The following is a 23,844-nucleotide window of genomic DNA, read 5'->3' on the forward strand; positions in this document are numbered from 1 at the left end:
CAGCCTTTATCACAAAGTATGTAGTAATCCCTGTCTGTCCAGCCTTTATCACAGGGGTATATGGTAATCCCCATGTCTGTCCACCCTTACATCTGGCACACAATCTCATTACTGCAATGAGCCCCAGTTGTGTATTTATTGCCATGAAACTTTATAGCATTATGGTTATCACCTGAAAATCTGCATATCAATGTCTCTTTGTAAACATTATGGTCCTTATCTGGAAACATGCATATCAACTGTCTCCTTGTATACATCATGGTCCTCATCTGGAAACATGCATATCAACTGTCTCCTTGTATACATCATGGTCCTCATCTGGAAACATGCATATCAATGTCTCTTTGTAAACATCATGGTCCTCATCTGGAAACATGTATATCAATGTCTCTTTGTAAACATTATGGTCCTCATCTGGAAACATGCATATCAACTGTCTCCTTGTATACATCATGGTCCTCATCTGGAAACATGCATATCAATGTTTCTTTGTAAACATCATGGTCCTCATCTGGAAACATGCATATCAATGTCTCTTTGTAAACATCATGGTCCTCATCTGGAAACATGCATATCAATGTCTCTTTGTAAACATCATGGTCCTCATCTGGAAACGTGTATATCAATGTCTCTTTGTAAACATTATGGTCCTCACCTGGAAACATGCGTAATAACTGTCTTTTTGTGAACATTATGGACTTACCTAGAAAAATGTGCATATCAACCGTGTCTCTTGCTTCATGCTTTTGTTGGATTTATTATTCTTTTTATCTTGTAGCAATGTGTGATGCAGTCTCATTAGTGCAGCTAATCCTGAAATTTGTAATGGATTGTCATGGGACCTGGTAAATAGGATTATCATCTGATGTGAATGGAGACAGAATACTTTGCTCTCACTACATTTATTAGGGCTATTGCTTTTTCATGTTGAACCTAATGCATTGTACAGCGTAATCTTACTAGCACAACTTGTGCTGAATTGTTTATGGAATGCTGTGAAACTTTATTCTGCTCATCACCTGAAGTGGTGCATATCAAACAATCATTCTGTTCATGCAATTGTTTTTAAGAGATATTACTCTTTTTGTCAGGTCGCTTAGTCCAGTATATGACACGATATCATTAATATGAATAGACCTAAAGTTTTCACTTAATTATGATGAAACATTGTGCATATTATGGTCATCAGTTGAAGGTGTGCATATTGACAAATCATTTTGCTTTTTTGTAGCTATTGAACCTTTTAGTCTTGTAGTTAAACACAGCATAAGGCTGAATTAGATTTAAGCAACTACTTGTTTTGCAGATTTTCTTGCATGTAAGACAGAATCAGGTTTAAGCAACTACTTGTCTAACTTGCAGATTTTCTTGTAGTGTAACACCGAATCAAGGGAAAAGCAACTACTTCTATTGCAGATTTTCTTGCAGCATAAGACTGAATCAGGTGAGAGCAACTACTTGTCTTGTAGATTTACATGGATTGCTGGGAAACTCAATAAATAATGTTGTCAACACATGAACTTGCACTTGTAAATAACTATATAACCCCATGATTTTGGGGCCCCATGTGGCCGAGTGGTCTAAAGTACTTACTGTGCCTGATCACTGCCATCTCACCTCTGTCTTCATGGGTTCAAGTCTCAGGCTTGGCTAACTTGTTTTGTGAGAAAGCTTGCCAGTAGCTTTTCGTGGGTCAGTAGTTCTTCCCAAGGTTTTCCAGGGTTCTTCTTCCTCCACCAGTTATATTGGCCGCCATATATAGCCTATCTTGTGCTGAAAAATGAGGTTAAACCCTTCAACAACAACAACTCCCTTGATTTTTGTAAGAGTTAGTGCCCACTCTGTATACAGCTGGATGCAGTGTATGACAAAAATTTCTTAGTGCAACAACTCTTGAACTCTTTAATATTTTAGTAAATTGTTTTGCAACTTCATACATATATTCATTGTTTGAAGATATGCATGTTGAAAAGTCATTGCACTTGCACTATTTTCAGATGAGTTGTATACTCTGTTTGGTATGGACTTTAAAAAAGTCTTCATGTATACCTTTTGACGGTATGTGAGCATATTTAGTATGGTATGGGTTTTATTATGAGGATCGGTAGACGATCTTCACAGGGCAAGGGTTACCACTCCACTGTCTGATTGAAAGAAACCAAGCCAATCAGTTTGTATGTTTCGTAAACTCAGGAAGATTGCTGAGAATAACTATAGCAACCTCCATTGACAGCAGTACATGTTAGTCTGTCAGATTTGAAAGATTTACTTGAAATCCTATGATGGAAGTCACCATATTTATTAAGAATTATAATGAATTTCCTCATTGGTCAATGGATTTTCGTTGCTATATACATTAACTCTTTTATGAGCAAAATAGCAGTTGTTCAGACCACTGTTTTAGATATCTGTAAATGGATAAAGTGGACAGAGTACCTTTGGCTGGTGAAGATGCCAGGGTATTGTCTCATTTAGCAAGACTGATATAGATGCCTCGGTATTGTCTCATTCAGCCAGACTGACATGCCTGGGGATAGTCCTACTTAAGCAGGCCCTCACATAAATTCCTTGGGAAAATGTCATTTAAGCAGACTTTCACATAAGTCCTAGTAAATGTCTATGCAACTGATTCTTGCTGATCAGTGTCTTCATTTGTTTTTCTTTCTATTTCTTCTGTCCTGAACAAGACACCATTTATACGCCAAAGTCGGTTAGAAATATTTGAGCACAAGCAGTCAGTGTAAACAACGTTTATACTGTACTGAAAATTGTATTGGTGAAAAAGTGGGCAGTGTGTGCCCTTGATATATACTGTGTAAGGTAGTGTTATAGTTTGCTGTTATGTACTAAGTAAGGTTGCATTACAGTTTGTTGTTTATGAACTGTGCAAGGTAGTGTTAACAGTTTGTTACCATGTACTGTGTAAGGAAGTGTTACAGTTTGTTATTATGTTCTGTGTAAGGTAGTGTTACAGTTTGTTGTTATGAACTACGCAAGGTAGTGTTACAGTTTGTTACCATGTACTGTGTAAGGAAGTGTTACAGTTTGTTGTTGCGAACTATGCAAGGTAGTGTTACAGTTTGTTACCTTGCACTGTGTAAGGAAGTGTTACAGTTTGTTGTTATGTACTCTGTAAGGAAGTGTTACAGCTTGTTGTTATGTACTGTATAAGTTAGTGTTACAGTTTGTTCTTATATTGTGTGTATGGTAATGTTACATTTTGTTGTTATGTTTTGTGCAAGGAAGTGTCACAGTTTTTTGTTATGTACCGTGTAAGGAAGTGTTACAGTTTGTTGTTATGTACTGTGTAAGGAAGTTTTTCATTTGTTATGTTCTGTGTAAGGTAGTATAATGGTTTGTTATTATGTTCTGTGTAAGGTAATGTTACAGTTTGTTAATATGTACTGTGTAAGGAAGTGTTACAGTTTGTTTTTACATACTGTGTATGGATGTGTTACAGATTGTTGTTATGTACTATGTAAGGAAGTGTTCCAGTTTGTTGTTATGTTCTGTGTAAGGAAGTGTTACAGTTGTTATGTTCTGTGTAAGGTAGTATGAAGGTTTGTTGTTATGTTCTGTGTAAGGTAATGTTACAGTTTGTTAATATGTACTGTGTAAGGAAGTGTTACAGTTTTTACTTTGTACTGTACAAGGTAGTGTTACAGTTTGTTATCTTCTGTGTAAGGTAATGTTACAGTTTGTTAATATGTACTGTGCAAGGTAATGTTGCAGTTTGTTGTTATGTACCTTGTAAGGAAGTTTTATAGTTTGTTGTCATGTACTGTGCAAGGTAGTGTCATAGTTTGTTGTTATAAATTGTGCAAGATAGTTTTAGTTTCTTGCTATGAGCTGTGCAAGGTAGTGTTACAATTTGACTATCTGGAAGAGATTTATGATCTATGCATTCACCTGTACTGTATTTCCTCAGCATATCTTTTGTGGTCAAGTCAAAATAAAGTATATTTTTCAAAATTCTAATTCTTAGCTAAAAAAATGTTTGTAAGATTTATTCAAGGTTTGAGTCATTTGCCAGACCCTTGCAAGACAATGATCTCACAGGTTTAAAAATATGAGAAGTTTGGTTGAAAAAAACTAGCCTGAAGGATGATGGAGCAGTAGTTAAAGGTAACATTTTTTTGTAGGTAACATGGTCACCTCATCATAACCAGAACTCCATCTACATCAGTTACAGGAAAAAGATCATATTTGGTGTTTTGTTTATTTGCTGGATAAATTAGAATGATATTTGAAATGCTGAAAGTAGTCTTGGAGATGGGTTGGGATAGGGCATGGTAATAGGGTGGGGTAGGGCAACAAAAATAAAAAGTAGTGTTGAAATTTGTTATGGCTTTCATCACTAATTTTTAATTTGGGGAAAAGCCCTGTATCTTTCCTCTGTTGTTTTTCATACAGTGTTCTACCGTTGCATCTTTTCAGGGTGCTGACAATTCCAAAGAAATTTTCAGAGCCAATTACAAAGTGTTTGACTTTTCCAAGCAGTTTGGAAAACTACCTGCTAATGAATCTATACAGGTAAGTGATGCTGTCCACCACTTTTGCAAGAAATATAGAGTAATAATTTATTGAAAAAATTTTAACTTTGCACAGAATTATTGAATGCACTTTTGATCAGTGGAATATGATATTGTTCAATGTTACTTTTATGGTATTTCTTAACCATTTTTTTCATAATCTATTGGCCTATTTATGGTAGTAGTATTGTTAAATGGCTATACCAGTGGACTGTGCCATTAATAGCACTAGTTTTAGTCTGTCATTCTGTCTGTCTATCAGTACTTTGTCTTAGGGATTATGTATCTGTTATTCTGTCTGTCTATCAGTGCCTTCTCTTCGGGGGGCCCCGAGTGGCCGAGTGGTCTAAAGCACTCTTCATTATGGATCACTGCCATCTCACCTCTGTCTGCGGCGGTTCGAGTCTAGGATTCAGCCAATGTGGGTATGTGAGAAAGCTTGCCAGTAGCTTCTCGTGGGTCGGTGGTTCTTTCCGGTGCTTTACCGGGTTCTTCCTCCACCATTAATACTGGCCGCCATGTATAGCCTATCGCGTGCTGAAAAATGGCGTTAAACCCCACAACAACAACAACAACAACCTTCTCTTAGGGATTATGTGTCTGTCATTCGTTGTGTCTATCAGCACTCAGGGAGTATGTGTCTGTCATTCTGTGTGTCTATCAGCACTCATGGGATGTGAGTCTGTCATTCTGTGCGTCTTTCAAGGATTATTGCATATTGGTAAAAGAAATAAGAGTGAAGAGGAAATGCTGAATTCAGAAGCATAATTTTAAATGTTACAGTTATAGAAGAGATCAGAAACTTCGGAAGTAAATAAAAAATAAAATGAATGATATGTTGGGTATAAAATGATAGACTGTGCAAACTGAAAGCTCATAGCTGTGTACCCCTCGAGAAATAGAAGAATTCTCTTGGTATTTTTGTTTTTTGTCGAGGATTTTTTTTAATTGTCCCAGTAATAGGTTGACCATTGGGTCCGTAAACCATCCCAAGGTCACCTTGCATCTGGCATAATCTAGGGACAATAAGTATTGTGTATAAAAAAATAATACACACATATGCAAGCACACTTGCACACTTTCATATAGCACATAATCTCTTTTGAGACAATTACAAATGTACAACATCTAGGTGACACACTGTACACTATAACATAATACTATTAAACATACATATAAATTAAATACATCATTCTTAGTTACTGTGGAATAATAGCTCCCACTGTTCCCAAATCAACATAAATTCTTTTTTCCTTTCCACTATGATTGCAGTATACATTTCCAGATTATAATGGTCTTTAAGAAAGACTTTAAACCATCTAGTCCATGCATATCCTCTTTCATTTTACATATATATATATATATATATATATATATATATATGTAGTATTTAGCTAAAAGAAAACAAAAATAAAAGGTTTGTTCATATATTCTACTTGCATCTCCCAGTATAACAGTTGCACTTGGCTCAGTATCTTTATTCGCTTTATTCTGAATCCAAAGGGACATATACTTATTTCCCGGAGCTAAATTCTGATTAGCCTCTGAAACATAGACCTACTAATTTCTCTTGGTATTTTAATTTTACTGGTTGTTTCTTGTAAACAGTATAAATCTACCTTCACAAGCATCCACATCATGATCCTTCACCTTGTAATGAAAATTTGACTGTCCGTCCGCTAAAAATGCAGTTTCATGTTAACGGGTTAATTTTAAATGGATTTTGATTTTATTATTTGATTGCATTAAAATAATTTCAATGACTGCTAGTTATCATCCATCATAAAATCCTATCCTTTAAATTATAGCATAAAAATAATATTTGTATTACTGAGAACGGTTTTGTTAAGATGTATCTGGACCCAGGTAAGGAATTTTCAATGTGGAGTAGTCACCCATAGACGTTATTTCATATTTTTTGCTATTTTTATAACTCATTGAGTAATCAGGACACCCTGGCATACATTGAGTAATCAGGACACCCTGGCATACATTTTGTGTAAATTTCCTTCTCTGGGTACAATGTATGTTTAAATGGAACAGCCATGACCCTGTCCAATAATACATATCAAGGGAATGGCAGATAATGAACAGTTCACCTTAAATTTTAGATAGGTCATAGATAAATGTATTTTTTTATAGTATCAGAGTAGTAGTGATTGATATATTGTTACCTAGGATATTGGAGATGTGATCATAACTTTTAATGAATAGGTAACAATGCTTGTATGTTTAAGTAGAAACTGAGATCAAAATAGCATAAATTCTCTTAGTCCAAGATCAAAAGTAAGGGTATTACATAATTTATCATGAAATGACAATGAATTTTATTTATTATGTTCTTAAATTATGTTTACTGGTTTCATTGTATACTAACAAACCATACTTAAATATGAATACAGTCCTACTGTCTTGACATTGCATGGTTCACATAGCCTTGAAAAGTCTTTGAATTTCATGGATACTCTTGAAAAGTCCTTAAATTCAAATCAAAACTGAATTTTGACAGATGGCCTCTGAAAGTCCTTGAATTTTACCTGATCAGAGCTGTTCCACAAAAGAGTTATAATTAAAGTAGATCAAGGTTTTTGGTTGTTTTTTTTTTTTCTTCAAAATGTATGCATAAAGAATAACATACACCAGTCATAGAAATGTGCAAAATGCTGGCATTGCATGGTTACCAATATATCTGTACTTTTGGATCTCATATTATACATATCAAGCTGTTGCTGTTACTCTTTGTAGGCAACATAATGATGTTCTGATTAGTTGAGAAAAAGCAAATTCTGATTTGGCAGAAAAGACTTTGAACAAAATGTTGCAATGCAAGCAGATGGATGTAAGGTACTCTTGTGTCATTGAGGACACTGTTAAGACTTGGCACATTGTTCCCAATTCTGGGCCGTATTTACCTTGTTCCTGATTCTGGACCGTATTTACCTTGTTCCTGATTCTGGGCCATATTTACCTTGTTCCTGATTCTGGGCCATATTTACCTTGTTCCTGATTCTGGGCCATGCAACCACAGGATATGGTTGAAGATTTTTATAAGGACTCAAACTAAGGAGATGTTACAAATATCTATGGATGGCCCAAATGTGAATTGGAAATTGTTTTATCTTATGAGGAAGTTACGCAAGAGGACTATACTGTGTCTTTAATTAACATTGGATCATGCAGGCTGCATGTTTTCCATAATGCATTCAAAACAAGAGCATTGGCTACTGGTTGGGGTGTTTCATCTCTGCTGTCAAGTTTATACTCTCTTTTCAAAGTTGGTCCTGCAAGAAAAGAGGACTACAAGAAAGTTAATGACTCCAGTATCATGCCAGTGAAGTTCTGTATCACATTGATAGATTACAAATATGCTTGTGTATGGTTGGACAATTTATATCTAGGAATTGGTATATCTAAAGAAAGTTTAAGCCAAGGAAATCAACAGATCAATGAATAAGTCAGATGAAGTTTTATCTGCGGCAGTCAAAGACAACTTAAGAATAAAAAATGGAATTTTTCAGATGTAATGCTATTCATTTGCAAGTAATATTTGGTAACTTAAACCATTGTTACCATTTCTGCTTACAGACTTGAATATAACAAGAATGTTACCTCAAAGGGTATTAAAACCTAGATGTACTTGCTACTGCAACAGGAACAAACTTTTCAGTATCAGTTTTGATGACAATACATTTTACCTTCTGCACTACAAGACATAATAGGATTCCAGGGTACATGTCTTATGAGCCCTTCTCTAGGGCACAGGTCTTATGAATCTCATCCCAAGGCACAGGGCTTATGATTCCTTCTCTAGGACACAGGCATTACAAATCTCATCCCAGGGTACATGCCTTATGAGCCCCTCTCTAGGGCACAGTTCTTACAAATCTCATCGCAGGGCACAGACCTTAACAAATCTCATCCCAAGGCACAGACCTTAACAAATCTCTTCCCAAGGCACAGGCCTTATGAGTCTCATTCCAGGGTACAGAACTTTTGAGTCTATTCCAGGGCACAGGTCTAGTAAGCCTGCTTTAGAACACGGGCCTTTTGAGTCTTTCCAGGATACAGGCCTTATGTCATTTTTTTTTATACACTTAAAGAAAAAATAAAACATATTGACCATAGCGTCAGTAATAACACATATATGGGCTTGGACAGCCTAGCAAGATGACCTAAGACTTAATCATCTCTACATTGATAGACCTTTGTTTTTATGAATAGAAGCAGTTCATGAGTGACTAAATGTACTTGTCATAATTCAAATGCAGGGAAAAAAATATCCAGTTCATATTCTGCACCCCTTTGTGACTTGGACAAAAATATGGTCGTATTTGTCAGAACATATTGTAATAACGTGACATACAGGTTAATAAATAAGCTAATGACCCGTGCATGTCAATCATTTCCTTGGATCCTTGGTTATGAAATACTGGCTGGCAATGTGACCCTGTCATTAAAGTAGCAGAATTTGGACTTTTCAATAGGTTTGAGACTAATATTGGCAGAATGAACTATGAGACTCGGATTTGCACAACACCTCGTTGACTGTTTTGACCTGCAATAAAATTAAACCCTCTCAAAGACTTCTGATTGCTGGGTTACTGAGTAAAATCTTCTAATATGCCTAATCTACTGGTGACCTAATTAACATCTTATAACATGAATTACAGTTTTTCAGCGAGGATAGAAACCACTCATTATGACATTTCATAGATGTAAGGCAGCATTGCTCGTATCATAGCATTTACAAACATGATCACCTTTCATGCATTAGAAGATAAGAAGAAAAAAGTACACTTAAGTGGCAGTAACAGTGTCTTTGCCAAAGATTTTATAATGTCCTATAATTTGGCATAGTTTTACCAATTTTGCACTGAACCTTGAATATATATCATCAGCAAAAATCGGGTTCTTTCTTAAAGTGTAGTTTATATTAAACAAAAAACAGATCTTTCTTTTTATAAACCTATCATAGAATTATTAACAGCTTCAAATTTGATCCTTTTTTGGTGTACAAGTGTACATTTTTCTTTTTAGGAAGTGCATTTATGTTTACATTTATTTGGAATTGTGTTTGTTTTCCTTCTTTTTGGAAGTGTGTGTATGTTTTCCTTATTAGAAAGAGTGTATGGTTTCCTTTATTGTGAAGTGTGTGTGTTTTCCTTTATTTTGGAAGTTTGTGTATATTTTCCTTTATTTATTTGTCTTCCAGAAGATTTTAGCAGCTTTTAACATATATAATTTTAACCTTTGCATAGCACTATCAAGCCAGGAATATGCTGCTGTGCTGTTAAACCTTATCATCATCATCATCATCATTGTCATCAAACCCTGAACCCAAGAGGTCGTTGGGGCACCACAGTTTACTTTACAACCAATTCTCTCCATCTTTCTACTGCCCTTTGTAAGCTCCAAATCCCATGAATGTCCACTCCTTAATGTTGTCTTCCCACTGCTTTTTCTGTCTGTCTCTGTCTGCACCCTCGCACTATGCCTTGCAAAATTGTTTTTGCCAGTCCAGATGATCTTGAGACATGACCATACCACTTCAGTTTACCCTTTTTTACACTGGTCAAGAGGTCTTCATAGAATTTGATGGCTCGTTAGATCCTGTTGTGGACTTCTTCGTTGGTGGTTACATGGTCATTGGTTAAACCACATATATATATATATGTATATATATATATGTATGTATATATATATATATATATATATATATATATATATATATATATATATATATATATCTATACACATATATAGATACATACATATACACACATACACACACTCGTCTTTTTTATCTTGATGTAACTAAATCCTATGTAGTTTTTAAAACTTACATGTTCAACCAATCTAAACTATGAAGTATCATAAAATCTGAGATAAATTTAAATTTATTTCATCTATTTTACAGATTATAATACAGTTCAGACCACGATCTCAAGGTACATTCAGTCAGTACTGGGATGTCCAGACCAGGGGAGATCACTCAGAAAGTGGTGTTGACAAAGACTCCATCAGGATTCATCTCCTGGGAGAGGTTCATCTACTTTCTCACTCACCCTCTCTGTCTCTCTTCAATCTCCCTCCATTTGTTTTAAACCATAAGACTTATAACATGATGATGATACCAGCAGCTGTTTATATTAGGAATGTTTTCTTTATGTAAATTTCTGTGTATGTAGCAAAATTATTTTTACCTGTGAATTACAACGGTTGAAACAATTCATTTTATCAGAAACTTGAATAGGTTTCTTATCATATCGATATTCATTATGGTTGTATTGCATTTAATCCAATTAAACGTTTGATCTCCATCCTACCATCATTTAATATGCATCCAATCAAAAGTTTGATCTCCATCTTACCATCATTTAATATGCATCCAATCAAAAGTTTGATCTCCATCCTACCATCATTTAATATGCATCCAATCAAAAGTTTGATCTCCATCCTACCATCATTTAATATGCATCCAATCAAAGGTTTGATTGCCATCCTACCATAATTTAATGTGCATCCAATCAAAAGTTTGATCTCCATCATACCAGCATTTAATATGCATCCAATCAAAAGTTTGATCTCTATCCTACCATCATTTAATATGCATCCAATCAAAGGTTTGATTGCCATCCTACCATAATTTAATGTGCATCCAATCAGAAGTTTGATCTCCATCCTACCATCATTTAATATGCATCCAATCAAAAGTTTGATCTTCATCCTACCAGTATAGCATACTTGTAGCTGTCAACATTTTTAATTTTCTGGTGGTGCTGCAACATTTTTTCATTATCTTAATTTTTGCAATAATATTGCTGTAACAACCACTGACACTGTTAAATTAATGGTTTAAAACCTGTTCATATTGAGTTTGCCCAGTTTCTGAAGTCAGATTTTTAACTATACTGATCATCTGTCATCTATCTGTTAGCACAAGTTTGTTATTGCTGCTCTGCCTAAATTAGTTAGTGGATTGCCATGAAACTTTACCGACACATTTGTCTCAAGGTTTAATTGGCCATAAATGATGCCTCTTGGACACACAAAATACCACCACAGTGGCCATCATGAAAAGCTTGTTATTTCTACTCCTCATTAATGGATGGTTATAAACATGGGACTTTCACTTAATGACTGCTCTTGATGTCTAGTTGGTTCTAAGATGATGCTGATCTGATATTTTAGCCACCATGGCAGCCATAATGAAAACTTATCACTAATCCTCCTTATCAGAAAGTCATATTGACACGTGTTTTTCGCTAGAAGACCTTTATGTTTTCTAGTTCTTTCTAGAGGTGATGCCTTGTTGTCTAATATAGCCTCCACAAAATCTTGTCACTACTGTTCCAACATGGATGGTCAGATCGACATGGGGTTTTCACTTTAAGGTTTCTTAAGATGTCTAGTTGGTCTTAAATGATATTTGGTGCTAATTTGATGTCCAGTTTGGCTGCTACAGCAGCCATCTTGAAAATTTTGTTAATGCCACTTCTCCTCAACAACAAAAATCTTATATTTGCATGGGGTTTTCACCAGAATGATGCTTATGATGTTAATCCTAAATGAAAACGATGCTGCTTGCCTTAGTATGCCTGCCATGGTGGCTATCTTGAGAATTGTGCTTTGCTACTTCTGAATAAATGGTCATATTGACAGGGGGCTTTTACATGGACTTCTTATGAAGGCTAGTTGGCCCTAAATAAAAATGGTATTGCTTAGAATCCCAAAATGGCCACCACAGTGGCATCTTCAAAATTTTGTCATCACATCTTCTCCTGAATAATTGGTCATATGACAATAGGGATTTTACTGTTAGTCTTCTTATTGTGTCTGGATGGTCATAATGAAAATGATGATAATCTGACCTCTGATATAACCACCACAAATCTTGAAAATCTTGTTATGGCTTCTAGAAGGATGATCATTTTGATTTTTTGCTGTTCTATTAGACTTCATATGATGTCTAGTATACCCCAGATGGAAAAGTTGTATTATTAGATTAGACATCACTGTAAACTGTCACACTGCAGACATTGTAGTGATATGACTGAAAAATTGTTAAAGCTACATTAAAAATCCAGATCACACACACACACACACACACACACACACACACACGTATGACCCAGATGGAAAAGTCATACTATTAGACTCCTTATGTCTAGTATGCCCCAGATGGAAGAGTAGTATTAATTAGACTCCTTATGATGTCTAGTATGCCCCAGATGGAAGAGTAGTATTAATTAGACTCCTTATGATGTCTAGTATGCCCCAAATGGAAGAGTTGTACATTTAGACTAGACATCAGTGACTATAAACTGTCACACTGCAGACATTATAGTGATATGACTGAAAAATTGTTATAGCTACATTAAAAAAAGTCTTGTATGCCCCAGATGGAAGAGTAGTATTAATTAGACTCCTTATGATGTCTAGTATGCCCCAGATGGAAGAGTAGTATTAATTAGACTCCTTATGATGTCTAGTATGCCCCAAATGGAAGAGTTTTACTATTAGACTAGACATCAGTGACTATAAACTGTCACACTGCAGACATTATAGTGATATGACTGAAAAATTGTTATAGCTACATTAAAAAAAGTCTTGTATGCCCCAGATGGAAGAGTAGTATTAATTAGACTCCTTATGATGTCTAGTATGCCCCAGATGGAAGAGTAGTATTAATTAGACTCCTTATGATGTCTAGTATGCCCCAAATGGAAGAGTTTTACTATTAGACTAGACATCAGTGACTATAAACTGTCACACTGCAGACATTATAGTGATATGACTGAAAAATTGTTATAGCTACATTAAAAAAAGTCTTGTATGCCCCAGATGGAAGAGTAGTATTAATTAGACTCCTTATGATGTCTAGTATGCCCCAGATGGAAGAGTAGTATTAATTAGACTCCTTATGATGTCTAGTATGCCCCAAATGGAAGAGTTTTACTATTAGACTAGACATCAGTGACTATAAACTGTCACACTGCAGACATTATAGTGATATGACTGAAAAATTGTTATAGCTACATTAAAAAAAGTCTTGTATGCCCCAGATGGAAGAGTAGTATTAATTAGACTCCTTATGATGTCTAGTATGCCCCAGATGGAAGAGTAGTATTAATTAGACTCCTTATGATGTCTTGTATGCCCCAAATGGAAGAGTAGTACTAATAAGACTCCTTATGATGTCTAGTATGCCCCAGATGGAAGAGTAGTACTAATAAGACTCCTTATGATGTCTAGTATGCCCCAAATGGAAGAGTAGTACTAATAAGACTCCTTATGATGTCTAGTATGCCCCAGATGAAAGAGTAGTATTAATTAGACTCCTTATGATGTCTAGTATGCCCCAGATGGAAGAGTAGTACTAATAAGACTCCTTATGATGTCTAGTATGCCCCAAATGGAAGAGTAGTACTAATAAGACTCCTTATGATGTCTAGTATGCCCCAGATGGAAGAGTAGTACTAATAAGACTCCTTATGATGTCTAGTATGCCCCAAATGGAAGAGTAGTATTAATTAGACTCCTTATGATGTCTAGTATGCCCCAAATGGAAGAGTCATACTATTAGACTCCTTATGATGTCTAGTATGCCCCAGATGGAAGAGTAGTACTAATAAGACTCCTTATGATGTCTAGTATGCCCCAAATGGAAGAGTAGTACTAATAAGACTCCTTATGATGTCTAGTATGCCCCAGATGGAAGAGTCATACTATTAGACTCCTTATGACCACCATGTTAGCCATCTTGAAAATGTTACTCCTCCAAAATGGAAATTCATATCAGTATGACAGTTTATAATGTCTTGTTATAGTCTGATAATACAAACCCGTTTATTTGTACCCCCTACCGATTTAAATAATGGAAACCTTTAATGTCATAAAAAGTGCAAGGAACTTAGTCAGTTCATTCATTGATTTATAGTTTCTAACCCGACTCTGAGTAGAGTGGCCCTAACACCGTCATCTTATGCGCGTTTCATGCTTAACAGAAGTTTTCAGTGCAATAGACGGACATAATCGGATCCATTTCCAGTTGCTGGACAAGTCCATTTTCAGCAAAGGGGTGTATCACGACTATAGATGTACATACATAAGTCGTCTGCTTCTGATATTTACAATGTCGAATCAAGCAAAGGAAAATGACAGCTACGCTTTTCATGTGGATTTAACAAGCGGTTTAATTTCTATGTTCATGTATGCAGAGGGATATAATTCCAAACTCTCAATGTTATGTAATTTACGCAGTTATTTAGCATTTGCCGAACAGGATGAACTACATCATTATGTTGTCTGAAGGAAATAAACTAGCCTATAGTGTACGCAATATGGCGCCGTGTTAGTATGGAAGTCCGTTAAGCATGAAATGGTGCAGGGGATGGCAGCATTATTGCCATTCTGGTCACAGTCAGGTTAGAAATTATAAATCAATGATTCAGTTGACTTAGTTCTGTGCATTTTTTATCACATTAAACGTTCTCGTTTTTGAAATCGGTAGGGAGGTACAAAGAAAAGGGATGTAGAGTCAGACTATAGTCCTAAATAACATTAATATGACAGCTTATAATGTCTTATTAGTCCTAAATAAAATGGTGCTGATCTGACAACCATGATGATCACCATGCTGGCCATCTTGAAAATCTTATCACCACTCCTCTTAATTGTTAAGTCATTTTTACATTGGGTTTCATGAGGAGAGTTCTTATCATGTCTGGTTGATTTGAAATGAAAATGAAAACTAGTTTACCCCTACCATTTTAGTGTATTGTACTTGCTGGCCCATAAGACAATACTTTTTTGACCAGGAAATCATGGCTTCGTCTTATACTCCAAATCGACTTATATATGGATTATATCATCCAAATTGCTTTATCATATTTTCAGATGGAAAACAATTCTCCAAGAGTACGAAAAATAATGTTTAAGAAATATTTCATTTTAGGGAAGAGATCATGTATGAACAAATAGAGGATCTCACATTTAGTATTTTAAACAATTACATGATCGTCAGTATTAAAAATTAACAGATCAGATGTAATTGCACTAAAGCAGCAAACACTTGTAATGTACGTTGTTTTTAATATACATTGTTTAAATTTAATTACATATATGTGCCTTAGAATTTACAAGTTAGAAGATGAATAACCATGACAAAGACATATTCCATCACAATTTTCTTCTTGCACCTAATGATCAGATAATCCGTATGCCTCATTCAGAGAGACAGTCAGACAGACAGACAGACAGACAGACAGATGTCTTCATGATTGTAAATCTGTGTTGTTCGCTTACCTGATGACTGATTTTACTTGTGTACAACTGCAGTACCATATTCCATTATCAATTAATACTGCTAGTCAAGCAATTCCTTCTAATTTTTGTTTCTGCTTCCATTATTAAAAGAATCACAATGCTTTGTAGTGGTATTTACATTCTAATTAAATATGATGTGGCTGTATTTAGTCATGCCAAGATAACATCTGTTTGAGGTCAATATTCTGCAGACCTGATCAGATTAGCGAGGTTACCAATAAGGAAATGAGGCTACTCATGGGTATTATGAATACCATACCATATAGTTAAAGGATATTCCAAGGTGGTTAGTATTGTCAATTTCACAGGTGGTGACATTTTTGAACTTGCGGATGGAACTGACACAAATTTAAACTACATCTAGCATGAGCAAAGATAAAAAACAATTGCTGCCTAAGTACAGGAAGAGTACATTCACTTTAAACAAAATCTTAATTGTTGGGAATGTTGAGGTTGCAATACTTACAAAGAAAATTAGACAGCATGCAAAATGGTCATTCTTGGGATTTAACCTATTGGAGACTATATAGAAATAACTATTGTGGATATTTAAATCATGAAGGAGTATAGTATATATTTTCATAGTTTACATTCACTGTTTTATTTAGTAATGGTTTCTCTCTTTGACAAAAGCTTCAGCAACATGGGGGGGGGCAAAAAGTTTTAAAAAAGAAAAAAAATCCACTGACTCAGAGATGAACTTTTTCCTTTTCTCTCTTTCTCTCTCCTGTCTCATATATTGGACCATATTTTATTTTTATCTCGAGGTGCAAAAAGAAAAATTTAATGGAATACATATGCATCCTTCTCTCTCTATCTCTCTTTTCCACCCACCACCCCTGGAAAATGCATTTTAGTATTTATGATGCAATTTCACTATTGCAGATAATCCGAAATAGCATACAGTGATACTTGTAATATTTATGAAACTAGAAATCATTATAATTCCACACAGCCTCGCCAGTTTTATCCTATCTGTAAATCAAAATTTTTGGGGGTCAGCATCATTATATGTAGCCAAAAGTACATAATACATTTAAAATACTTCTTTTGAAACAAATTGGGTCCTAATAGTTCCATTTAATGATCCTGACTGGAAAGGATACTGAGTTACAGGTAGGATAAAAATCGCGATGCCATGTAAAATGAAGTGAAAAACACAATCTGAGGTGTTGATCTGGTCTTATACTCAGCATCGACTCATATAAGGATGAAGGATGGAAAGTTTGCCAAATTTGCTGACTGGACTTATACTCCACATTGACTTTTAGGCCGGCAAATACGGTAATTTGTTTGCATTTCATCCTTAAATCAGGCCCTATGCTTGGAGCTAGTAATTTATGCATTCTTTCAGAACTGTTTCAGAAATCCCAGTTGTCCATTCCAATTCTTGACTTTGTTCTTGAAAACATTCTGTATCACAGCTTTAATGGAAACATCTGATTCTGCCCACACAGTACAAACATTATGGGGAAGATGCTGGTTAGAGATGGAACAGAAATTGCAAACATGAAAGCTTTTTGGGCTTTTCACCATTAATACATATTTTCAAGTCTTGAATATTACAGATTTGTACTCAAATAACAAAGGACTTGATTTCATGTTTATGCCCTGTACAATTAGAAGTAACAGGAAATTTAAGGCAGTACTTCTCTTCATTCATTAAATTTAGTTAGGGTGGCTTACAATTTGTCCTGTATTGCTGACATTACTGTAAAAATGAATGATTTTCTTGATAAATTGGAAGCTAGGGAAGTGCTACACAATTAGGATGGTGTGTGTGTGATTTGTATTTTTAACATAGCTTTAACAATTTTGTAGTCACATCATTATGATGTCTGCAGTGTGGCAGTTTATAGTAATGTCTAGTACTGCGGCATCATGCCACAGACATGTAGCATGATGTCCCACCCAGTCACATTATCCTGACACCACGCTGACCACTCCTAACACTAACCTCTTAATGCTGAGCACCTAGCGAGGCAGATGTTAGTACCATTTTTATAAGTCTTTGGTATGACTCAGCCAGGAATCAAACCCACGACCTGCCACATCCGAGGTGGACACTGTAACCACTAGACCAATGGAGCAGTCCACATTTAGGATGGAAAACTACACTTGTTTACCTGAAAGATTACATGTCTTCAAATGGGAGGGGGTGAAAAGGTCTGAAAATGATGCAGCCTGACCCTCAACATGGCCACCATGGTGTCCATCTTGAAAATATTCTTGTCTCAACTCCTCCCAAAATAGTTGGTGCTGAGGTGGTGCTCTGCAGTTTCATGTTTTATATAGGATTTGAATTTTTTAAAGAAAAGAATTTCTCTGGTTTTCCTCACTGGTTATACTGGTTAGTTAAAAAAAGACCCTGCATATCTTAGGTGGTAGATTGGTCTGAGATGGTCATATCAGCATGGGGTTTTGACATCTTTTTTGATGTTGTACCTAAATGAAAATAGTGCCAATCTGAAGTACATGAAAGTAGCTTCAAGTTATGCCAACATTCTGTCCTATTATGCATGTTGCAAATGCAAACAAGTTCACCAGTCACTCTCAGAACATCAGAATATCAGTAGAGCCCCCCCCCATATCTTGAAAATATAGTTATCTCAATTGCTTCTGAATGATGCTATAACAACATCGCGTTTTCACCATTACATTTTTTATGATATCATGCTGATCCCAAATGAATATTGTATTTATTGTGCATCCAATATCGCTGTTACAACAACCTTCACTATCCCCCCCACTTGATGGTCATATTTACATGGAGTTTTCACAATAAGTCTTCTAATGCTGGGTAATAAATTAAAATTAGGCCAGTATGTTATCCAGCTATTTAGAAAATCTTATCCCTGAAGAATAGATAAGATGGTTTCAGCACTCAGCATTTAAAATGAAGGAATGATTTTGAATTCCTGGAAATTCTTTTCACCTAGAAAAGCATCAGTCCATTCTAAGGACTCTTGTTTCTTGAAACATTCTGTATGTCAGTTCTGGAAGAATATATCAACATCAGGTTATAGACACAAGGAAACAGGTTATAGACATAAGGAAGCAGGTTATAGACATAAGGATGCAGGTTATAGATGCAAGGAAATGGGTTATAGACATTAAGAAACAGGCTACAGACATAACATTCTGAATAATTTTTATTAGCTCTACTGATCAAAGTCCTGTTGGCTATCATCTATCCAGCATCAGCCTTCCAGTATCATCTGTATGTCTGTTTGCACAACTTATATATCCAATATGTCCTGAACAAAAATTGGGTCAATCTGACATCCAATTCGGCCATCATGGCAACCATCTTGATAATCTTCTTATCATTCCTCCTCCTGAACAGAAAGTCATTTTTCACCAGAAAACTTCTTATGATGTCCAGTTTGCCCTACATGAAAATTGTTTCACTTGGACATCCAGTCTGGTCTCCCCATTAACCATAACAAAATGTTTTTTAATGAATGGATGGTCATATTAGCATAGGGTCTCTATAAAATATATTTTAAGATGTTTTGTTGATCTTCAGTGAAAATGGCACTGATCTGATGTCCAATAATATGACTGCCACAACTTGAAAATCTTATTATTGATGCATTTTCTGAATGCAGTCATTTGACATGGGATTTTTGCCAGAAGATTTCTTCTAATATCTGGTTGGTCATACATGGAGATGGTTCTGCTCAGAAATGCAATATAGCCACCACAGTGGCCATCTTGAAAAACTTGTAGTAATGATTATTATACCTTTGGAATTGTACCTACATGGTTTCACTAAATGACTTTTATAATGTCTTGTTGATCCTAAATGAAAATGGTGCTGATATGATGCCCAATATGGCTGCAGCCATCTTAAAAATATTGTTATTTTAATTCCTCCTGAATAGGATGTCATATTGGGGTTTTTAGCAGTAGACCTCTTATGGTGTCTAGTTAGTCCTAAATTAAAACAGTGCCACCCAGACATCCATTAACCATGGTGTCATGAGAAATCATGATATAAACTACTTCACCTAAATAAATGGTTGTATCAACATGTGGGTTTCACTAAAAGGCTTCTTCAATGTCTGGTTTATACTAAATGACATCCCGGGGCCCCAGGTGGTAGTTTGGTCTTAGATGGTCATATCAGCATGGAGTTTTGTCATCTTTTATGATGTTGTTCCAAAATGAAAATTGTACCAATCAGAAGTCCAGTATGGCCACTTTCGCACGCATCTTAAAAATCTTAGCATCACAACTCCTTCCAAGCAGTAAGTCATATTTACATGGGTTTTTATCAGAAGATATTTTTATATTCTTTTAGTTCTAATAAAAATGCTGCTGATTTGATGTTCATTATGGCGGCCACACAATTGTCATCTTTGAAAATCTTACTCCAGAATTAATGGTAGTATCAACATGAGGTTTTCACTGAAAGACTTCTTATTATGTCTAGTTGGTCCGTGATGTAAATGGTACTGAATTCATATCCAGTATGGCTACTACATCAGTTATCTTGAAAATCTTGTTAATATTATTGCTTTTCCTCCTGAAAGGATGGCTATTTCAGTATGACATTTTCACTAATACATTTGTCATGCAATATAGTTGGTCTTCAATGAAAATGGTTCCAGTCTGATGTCCATTATGGCTGCCACAGTAGCCATCTTAATTTAATTATCACAGCTCCTTCAGAATAGTCATATTGACGTGTCATTTTCACCTAAAGACTTCATACAATGTCTAATTGGTCCTAATTGAAACATGTACTGATCTGAGGTCTAATAGCTGCCACAATGGCCAACATTTATTTTCTTCCTACTAAATTAAAATGGTGATGATCTGACATCAGTATGTGGCCATCTTAAAAATTTTGTTGTCACTTCTCCTCTTGAATGGAAAGCCATTTTGTCTTGGAGGTTTTTCATCCAAAGAGTTGTTATGATGTCAAGTTGATCTTAAGTGAAAATGACTAAACTACCATGATAGCTATCTTGAAAATATTACCTTTTTTCCTCCTAAATGAAGATGGTTCCAGCTGTATGTCCAGTATGGCTTCCATGTTGGCTTGAGTGAAAATCTTGTTGCTGCTTCACCTGAGTGGATTGGGATGAACAATATGATATGGGTTTTTCACCAAATGACTTCTGATGATGTCTGCTTGATGTACCAAATTGAAATGTGCCAATCTGATATCTAATATGCCATCTACAGAAGCTAATTTCAAAGTCTTCTTATCACTGAAGAATATAAAGACAGTTTTAGCATTTAGCTGCTAAAAGGAAGAAATTATTTTATCTTGAATTCCTGGAAATTCTTTTCACCCAGTAAAGCACCAGTTCCTTTGAGGCTTTTTATTCTGTAAATTAAAGTGAGTTACATGAAAATTTATATGAATTTTGGAGTTGTTCTACTTGTTTCTAGCAAGGCATCCTATGCTTTTGTACGTGGTCAAATGTCTAATTCAGATGTTATGGGAGAATCTAACAATATAAACAGCTTTTGATTTAAAAATGCATCTTTCATAAGCCAAAATGTTTTAAAATTCCTTTCAATAATGATCATAGGTGAACCTTGAAAAATAAGTTTCATTCAGGAAAAGACCTGGAAAGTTTTGTTTCAAAAAGTTTGGGTACCATGCATGTACAAAATCTTGTCACAAATTCTCCTCAGTAGATTGTTATATCAACCTAGGCTTTTCACCAAAATTCTTCTAATGGTGTCCAATTTTTCTTTAAGGAAAATGGCACCAATCTTACATCCAATTAGACTGCCACAGTGACTAATTTGAAATTCTTATTGATCAAGAATACCAGAGATGTTCTTCAGTTAAAATAAAGTGGTATCTTGAATTCCTAGAAATTCTTTTCAGAGTGTTACCTCCCATTCATATATAGCATTCATTTACCTACAAGTCTAATGATCTATTTTAAACATTTAAACTTCTTTCTGGTAAAGGGTGTTACAGAGAGGATTCCTCTGGAGAAACCCAGACATGAGGTCAGTACACAGCTGAGTCAGGTATCAAGCAAGGCAAAAGATACACAGATGAGTCAGGTATCAAGCAAGGCAAAAGATACACAGAAGAGTCAAGTAGAAAGCAAGGCAAAACATACACAGATGAGTCAAGTAGAAAGCAAGGCAAAAGATACACAAATCAGTCAAGCAGAAAGCAAGGCAGATGATAAAGCTAGGTAAGTTTCGTCCCTAAAGAAGTCAAAGGAAGTAATTTACAGAGTTACTTCCTGTTTCCAGTTTTCTGTGATAATGGCAACACAATCATAAAATATTGTCTCAAAAAAGAATTGTGTGTGTGGCATCCACAGGAAATCAAATAAAAGTATTTGTAACACATTTTGAGTTAAATATTACAAAATCTTTTGAATTTGGAATTCTTATACATTCTCATTTGATCATGATGGAAATACAGTAGTCCCCCTCTTGAACGGCCCCCCTGACCAGCGGCCACCCGCTCCTTACGGCCAGAATCCGTTGGCACCGACGATTTTTTGTTCAGTAGTACCCCTCGCGAAAGGCCACCCGGCTAACGCGACCAGCAGCCAGCATATTAGTGCAAAATTATAAAATTTACCCCTCACAAGCAGCCGCATTTTATATGAATATGTATCCAGAACCAGTATTTTATTCATAATGTGTCTTAAGTAATCCGATTTCTGTTTCCCGATGTCAGGTTTTCTTTACTGAAAGAAGTGTTGAATAAAGTACATTTACCACCAAGGTTAATATTATATCATTTACGCCTCACGAGAAGCCAAATTTATTCCATAAAAACCGAGAAAGACTCAAATTTTAATCCATACAAAAGGGTACGTACATGTAATCCAATTAGCCTTAGTGCTATGTTATCATAAGATGTCCGGTTTAGTCACTCTGATAATTGTTAAGATTACAATTATCGAACAGTAGTAACAGCTGAGAAGTGGCAGCATCGATGTACAATACCCAAGTCAGCAGGAAAATGGTTTAATAGCCTTTATGGCTTCCCTTAGTAAGATGTTGAGCTTGTTCACTTTGGTAATGAGTGGCTATTACTACTGACAGTAATTGTCAAAATTACGAATCCTAGTGGCCGCGAGGTCAAATCTGCATGATTTTTTGGTACATATCGAAGCCGTTTTGGCTTCTCTCACTTAGTTTCAAGAAATGTATAAAAACAATAGGGTACCAGACTGCGACTAACGAATCACATGACAAGATCACTTCCTTTAAAAACACGGCAATTTGTTTAGATGCATACAAAATTGTTTCATCAGTATTGTAGTTGGCAACATGAATAACTTACTGCAAAAAGATCAACATGTCATCGAGGAAAATAAAAATTCTCATTTTAGAAGAGAATGTGAAAGTAATTCAACTGACGTGGGGGGTGTCGTCGAGGATCCTTGCACAAAACTAAGGTCGGGAAGACTAAGATAAACAATATCATGAAAGATAATGAAACAATTCTGCAGAAGTGGAAAGGTGAAATGGACGGAGAAAGGAAGATTGTTTGAGCCAGGAGACATTTGTATCCTGATTTGAAAGACAAGAAAAAGCAAAAAGTTTGTCAGTTGAATTGGGATATGACGACTTTACCGCAAGTATGAAGTAACGGATGGTTGCACATATTTCAAGTGCGACACAATATCAAGTGTTCTGTCATTAGCGGTGAATCAGCTGATGTTAATAATGAAGTTGTCGAAGATTGGAACAAAAGACTAAACGATATATGCAGGGGATATGACAGGAAGGATATTTTTAATGTGACGAGACTGGTTTGTTTTTTAGACTGTTACCAACAAAGTGACAGATGATGTGAACTGTAACATAATTATAAAGACAGTTTTAAAACTATATCAATGGTTATTCATGGCATTCTTTTGAAAATGGTGACAAAGTTTGTTTTACATTTATTTCACATCATGCATGTGATTTTTTAATTAAAATATTAAATATTTAAAATTAAATTTACTTCTGAATTTTTTCATATGTATTTACTATT

General features: G+C 35.4%; 1 protein-coding gene across 1 annotated transcript in view; it reads left to right on the top strand.

Moving 5' to 3' along the window:
- The window catches only part of LOC149794918 (centrosomal protein of 192 kDa-like), a 76,055-nt gene that overhangs the window by 35,785 nt on the left and 16,426 nt on the right, over positions 1-23,844 (top strand). Inside the window, exons 8-10 of the mRNA XM_089964560.1 lie at positions 4,438-4,533; positions 10,450-10,575; positions 21,801-22,036. Coding sequence (XP_089820686.1) covers positions 4,438-4,533; positions 10,450-10,575; positions 21,801-22,036 — 458 coding nt within the window. The remainder of the gene's footprint in view (positions 1-4,437; positions 4,534-10,449; positions 10,576-21,800; positions 22,037-23,844) is intronic.

This window comes from Sinohyriopsis cumingii, chromosome 7 (assembly GCF_028554795.1).
Source record: "Sinohyriopsis cumingii isolate HCF-2022 chromosome 7, ASM2855479v2, whole genome shotgun sequence".
NCBI lineage: Eukaryota > Metazoa > Mollusca > Bivalvia > Unionida > Unionidae > Sinohyriopsis > Sinohyriopsis cumingii.